The sequence below is a fragment of the Chinchilla lanigera genome, unplaced genomic scaffold (assembly GCF_000276665.1).
Source record: "Chinchilla lanigera isolate Chin_1 unplaced genomic scaffold, ChiLan1.0 scaffold00060, whole genome shotgun sequence".
NCBI lineage: Eukaryota > Metazoa > Chordata > Mammalia > Rodentia > Chinchillidae > Chinchilla > Chinchilla lanigera.
In genome coordinates, this window is record NW_004955461.1 from 9948529 (window position 1) to 9954307 (window position 5779).

At 42.7% G+C, this 5779-nt stretch overlaps 1 protein-coding gene across 1 annotated transcript; it reads right to left on the reverse strand.

Annotated features, from left to right (window-relative positions):
- Nucleotides 1-2591: 2591 nt before the first annotated feature.
- LOC102020892 lies at nt 2592-4446 on the reverse strand. Its single transcript, XM_005398045.1, has 2 exons — nt 4122-4446; nt 2592-3105 (listed from the first exon to the last, which is right to left on the reverse strand). Exons 1-2 carry the CDS (start codon nt 4416-4418, stop codon nt 2770-2772), a joined length of 633 nt encoding a protein of 210 aa, XP_005398102.1. The 5' UTR covers nt 4419-4446; the 3' UTR covers nt 2592-2769.
- Between the last annotated feature and the right edge of the window lie 1333 nt (nt 4447-5779).

Below are 5779 nucleotides of genomic sequence, written 5' to 3' on the forward strand. Positions count from 1 at the left end.
GTTAATACAATCCTGTGGGCAGCATTTTAAAGCAAATGATGGAAGTCTAGGACAATTGCATTGCACAATTGCACAGTGGGTAACCAACTGGAAATAGCCTGGCCTTTGTCTGACATCAGGCATGGTGTGAGGACAAGAAGCAGCATCTCAGGGCCATCTTGGAAGTGTGTCCATGAGAGGAGGGACGAGGAAGACTCCCAGTTAATTGAAAGAAAAATAATAGTGTTTTACCTCCATAAGTCCTGACAAGTAAGTATAAATCTTGGAGAATTATAGAATCTTAGCACAGAAGGGATTTTGACATGGTTTTGATAATTTTGAGTGGTATCTTTCATCCACACCTTCCTGTCCCCATGAAAGAGTAATCCTGCCTACCACACCCATGCCTGCACCCTCTAGGTCCTTGTCCCACATCTGCTTGGAGGTAACTATTATGTGTGTGTGTGTGTGTATGCGTGTGTGTGTGTGCTCACCCTGCTTCGCTCTATACTTTCATAACTTATTTATATATCACCAAACAATATATATCTTCCTTTGTCTTCTAAAAATCCTGACATAGTGCAATAATACTGGATATGTATTTTGTAACTTGCTTCTTTCACTCAACAATTTGCACTTGAGACTAGACTGAATTGATGTATTTCACTATCATATCATCATTTTCTCTTCTGCACATTTGCTTAATTATTATTGTGTTGTATAAATAAGCCATGAGATGTTTATCTAAAAAGGAAATAAAGGTACCCATGGCTTCCATAGCTCCCATGCAGACCTGTCCTGGGAGTCTGGGAAGAGTAGCTCTGCATCAAGGCAGTTTCTGGATGAAAATGAGAGATCCAGTTTCATCGCCATTTTTTCCTCAGTGGCATCAGTGTCCCCGGGCACCACTGGCATTTTACTTGCCTTAGTAAAGGGAGGTGGCCATGTACAAGAGGAAGAAGAAAGGAAGCACTCTTGATTCCCTGCAGGCCTGGGGAGATCATCAGAGGCCTAACCTACATGGTCTTGCGTTGTCTTTAAGTAAAACTGCCTTCCTACGACCCAGGCCTGCTTATAGGAACTTCACATCTAGGCCGTATATTCAGCTCCCTTGAGGCCCCAGATGAGCTCCGTCCCTTCTATTCTGAGTGCTATATGTCCTGGAGAGGACTAGAATTTTATCCAAACACTTGGAAAAAGCTTACCAGGAAGGCTAAGTGCTTAGCAACACTAAATGGAAAATAAAAGGCTGTTCTCCAAAGAACTCCGTGTCCAATCACCTGCTGCCCCCAGCCTATGCGCCCTTTCTCCTGCTGCCCCCTTCTGTCTTATTCGTTGCTTTCTCTTGTACAAATCTTCAGTGTTCCCTCAAAAATGCTACCTGTCTCCCCACCCCGGCATGGGGAGGTCTGCCCCGGACTGAGAGCTTCAGTTTCTTTTCTGTTATGCGCTTACTTTGGCACTGGGATAGCCACCATGAAGTCCCACTTGTTTGTGAAAGTAATGGTTTCAATACATCATCATTAAACTGATGGAGTGTGGGATGGGGTGGGGGTGGGCCAGGTGGCAAGGAACCCATCAAATGCGGTTGTCAGGGTAGAACAAGAAAACGCACATCAGCAGAAAGAGGTGGGGCACATTTGGGAGTTCACTGATACATTTATTTTTCTTCTCGTTAGCTCTGGCTTGAGTTTCCAAGCTCACTTTTCAATTTCAATCTCAATGTTAATCACAACATACAGCATGTAAGTAAGTGGAGAGAAAGTCAATGTTCAATCATGGTTTCGCGGGGACGTGTGGCTTTATTTTGAAAAATGACAAGGGCATAAATGAAAGAAAAGAATAGAAAAACAGGGTAAGATTTTGGGTTTGAGCATTAGGCAAACATGTTAATAATGAATGAAGAGAATTTTCAGTATTGGTTTGCTGTGCATGCTGGGAAAGGCAGGAATGGGCTTTATCACATTTTATAATTTTTAGGTTGAATGAAGTGAAAGGGCTGGCTTACAAGTTAAAATGATGTAATATTGGCATTTTCATATGAATCAAGCTAATACGCATTAATCTGTGTGATTACTTGTTTTATGTCTCTTTTCTGTGCTGAACTGAAAACTCTGGAGGGACATGAACAATGTCTGTATTTTGTTTACTCAAACTAGCAGGATGTCTGGTAAATAATAAATGCTTGCTAAAGATGTCATAGATAGAATACAGAAGGACACAAGAAAGGGGAGCCCAGGCCATAGTGGTTGTGAATAAAGCCCTGACCCAAGGTTAGGTCAGGGGCCCAGGATGAACAGGATAACACTCTGTGACTCAACCATCATGTCAGAGAGAAAGAGATCCTTAGTACCAGCGTTTCAGAGGAATACATGGGAAAGCTCAGGTGTTGCAAGGCAGCTTTCTGTGTGGCAGACTTACACATGGCATGAGCACTGGGTCATTAGCTCATTAGGGAGTGTTCTGAGGTCCCATCTGTGAGATTAAGGGTGGGAGGAAGAATTGGGCAGCAGAAGTTGAGTGTGGAGTTACAGGGAGTTTCCACTTCACCTCTCAGAAGTTCTGAGTCTGGACTTATTGCTCTCTACTGTCCTGAGTTGGGGTAAGGGTGCTGCTGTGCCTTTATGCTCCTATTATTGACCAACTGTTGGATGTGGGCTGAACACAAAGAGGCATGACCTTGGGCAAGGTGACTCTTTCAACCATAGCAATACCTGAGTTAGGCTGACAGCTGACATGAGCATCTGGGGAAATAAGTCCTTCAGTTCTAAAAGGGCATCTTGGTGGGTATCAGAGCATCCAGTAAAGGTATAATGGAAAGGTGAGCACAGTTGGATGGGCGGAGGAGAGGCACCTGCAGCCTACCATGTGGGTGCTGGCAGAGATGAGGCACCTGTTCCAGGCAGTGCCAGGGATGCCTGAACCTCCCCAGAGACCTGAAAACCCAGAGGATAGTTGAGAGCATGGTAGCAGAGCTCGGTAAATAAAACTCTCAGAACCAACACTTATCTGCAGGAAGGGCAATTGTTCAGATTTAGAGTTCCAGTCCTTCTGCAGGTGGGGAAAGAGCCTGAGGAAGTCTCTTTTGATTTTTTCTTGGGTCAACTGCATTTCATACCAAGTGTCCTGTGAAACACAACAACGTCATAATTTATAACATTTTCATTATGAAAACCATATGTATCTGTTTAAGCAGATCAGAAAAGTATGGAAAAGTGGGAAAATGGAAATTCTTTATAGTTCCCCTAATCAAAGGTAATCATGGCATGCACGGGGAGTGTGCTTACTTACTTACTCACTTTTATTGCCTCATAGATACCTTCTTTGAGTTATAATCGTACAAGTTCTGCAACTTACTGTCTTGGCTATGTACTGTAACATAAACTGTTGGCACTGGTTATACTGTATCTTATTTCAGTGAGTGAATATGCCATAATTTACTTAACCAAACAATTTGATTGCTTTTATAGTTGTCTTCTTATAAACATGACATGACAAAACTTTACATGTAAATGTCTACAAGTGCATTGCTTGACAAACTCTCCAATACAGAATAATTGGATTAAAGTGTGAGAACATTTCTACTGTCTTAGGCTGGAAGTTCCTGATTGATTGATACTCCCCCGCTGCACCTAAAGGAAGCTCTGGATGGCATCAAAGGCCGCAAGTCCTGTATCCATGACCCTTCTCTTGGCCATCTAGCTAAGCTCTCACCATTTCATGAAGGCCAGTTCTGACCTCTTCTCTCTCCTGCACACCTGCCCACCTGCCTGTCCCTTCCCTGCCCCTTCTTTTTCCTGTCCTTTGGGAGGAAAGAGCAAGCACGCACCAGTTATTAGCCTTTACATTCTCCTGCTCAAAGGGAGAGAACTATACACACGTAGAAAAAGAGTTTTCTTAGTCATTTTTCTATTATTGCTGAGGTATGTTGCATTATCTATTAAAATATCATAATGCGGTGGACATTTTCCTTGGATTTGTAAGTCACTCTTAAAAGATTTTATATGGGCACACTTTTCTGTACAAGCATGAAGACCAGGGCACTTTTCAGAAATTCATGTAGGATAAATAAAGGAATGAATGAATAAATGAATGCTATTGGACAAAGTTTGTTTGGACCAACTCTACCTTTACCAACTTACTTGATCACTGTCTTTTCGGAAGGTCTCTTGTCCTTCTGGAGGGTCATTCTTCCTCCTCTTCCATGCCTCATTCTCAATTTCCTTCCTTGGTAGGCTGGCCATCATAAGGGATCTCAGCCTGTACCTATGTAAAAAGATCTTTATCATGTGCTCCATCTTTAAAGCTTGTCCTGCTGGACACACAATTCTAGGTTGACCTCTTCTTCCTATTTGGAGGCATAATTTGACTGTCTTCTGACTTTCTCTGTTGTTACCGAGAAGTCTGTGTGCTGCCCATGGGCATCCTTTAGGGACCATCTCTCCCCTGCCTCTGGAGGTTCTTGGAACCTTGCCTTCACTTTGGAATTCTTTTTTGTGATGTTGTTTCTATTTGTGATGTGTCAGGACCACTTCCAAGCTTGACCTGTGTGCTTCATCATGTCAAGAAAATCCTCATACACATCCTTCTTACATCTCTCCTCCCCATTGTCAATGTCTGTGAATTTGACCATAAAACTATAAGCCTTTTCAAACTTGTATTCTGCATTTTAATCTAGTTGCTGTACTTCCAGCATTGTCCATTTTTGCTGTTACATGCAACATAAATTCTTTAGAGCAATCTTCTTCTTTATGGAATCTACCTTTATCTGTAGCACTTTGACACACTGAGTTTTAATTTCAAATATTTTTATTTAAAGCCAAGAGTTTAGGTTTGTTTATCCATTTTTACCATCTCCTATTCCTTATTTATGTAGACATTTTCTACTTTTTAAAATTCCTTTAAACATTAAATGTACCAATTTTACATTGTACCCAATTATTTGCAGTTCTGATTCCTCTATGTATAGTGTCATGTTTCCTTAGGTGTTCTTAGATTTTAAAGATACTGTGAATGCACATTCCTTGGGTATTCAACTGCAAGGTACTTTGAGTACTTGGATAAAGATGTAATCTAGAAATGGTTCACACTTGCATAAGTTTGGGGTCTGTTAGGGACTGAATGCTTGTGTACCCCACTGCCAAGTTCATGCCGTGAAACTCTAACCCTTAAAATATCTGGTGGAGAGAGGACTGGTGGAGAGGTCATTAAGGCTAATGAGATTGTAAGGGTGGGGCCTTTGTCTCATACACAGAACCGCTGTCCTTATTAAAAGAAGAAGAGATACCAACGACTTCTCTTTCTCATCCCACACTCCCCATGCACAGCAGAAGGACACACGTGAGAAGGTACCACCTGCCAGCAAGGAAACAGCTCCAGAAACCAACTTGGCCTTGATCTTGAATTTCCAGCCTGCAGGATGGTGAGAAAATAAATTTCTGTTGCATGAGGCCCTCAGCTTATGGAATTTTGTTATAGCAGCCTGAGAAGGACAATCTCAGGACAATCCTGAGAAGGTCTTCAGAGACATACAAAGTGTAACCAGAACAGCAAACCCACGGGAGAGCTGGATGGCAGTTATATATTCTAGCGGAGGCCTTGGTGCTGAAGGAGGAGAAGCAGCTGCACTGCAGGCCGTGTTTCTCTCTCTCTAGGACACACTGCAGAAGGAGATTCCAGCCCTTTGGGACTCCAGCTTCACTTAGCCGCTCTTGTCAGGCATCCCCCTGCCTCATGCCCATGTTGTTTTCCTCTAACCTGTTGTGTGGTCACAGCGTGCACCTGAGGCTCACCAGGGGGC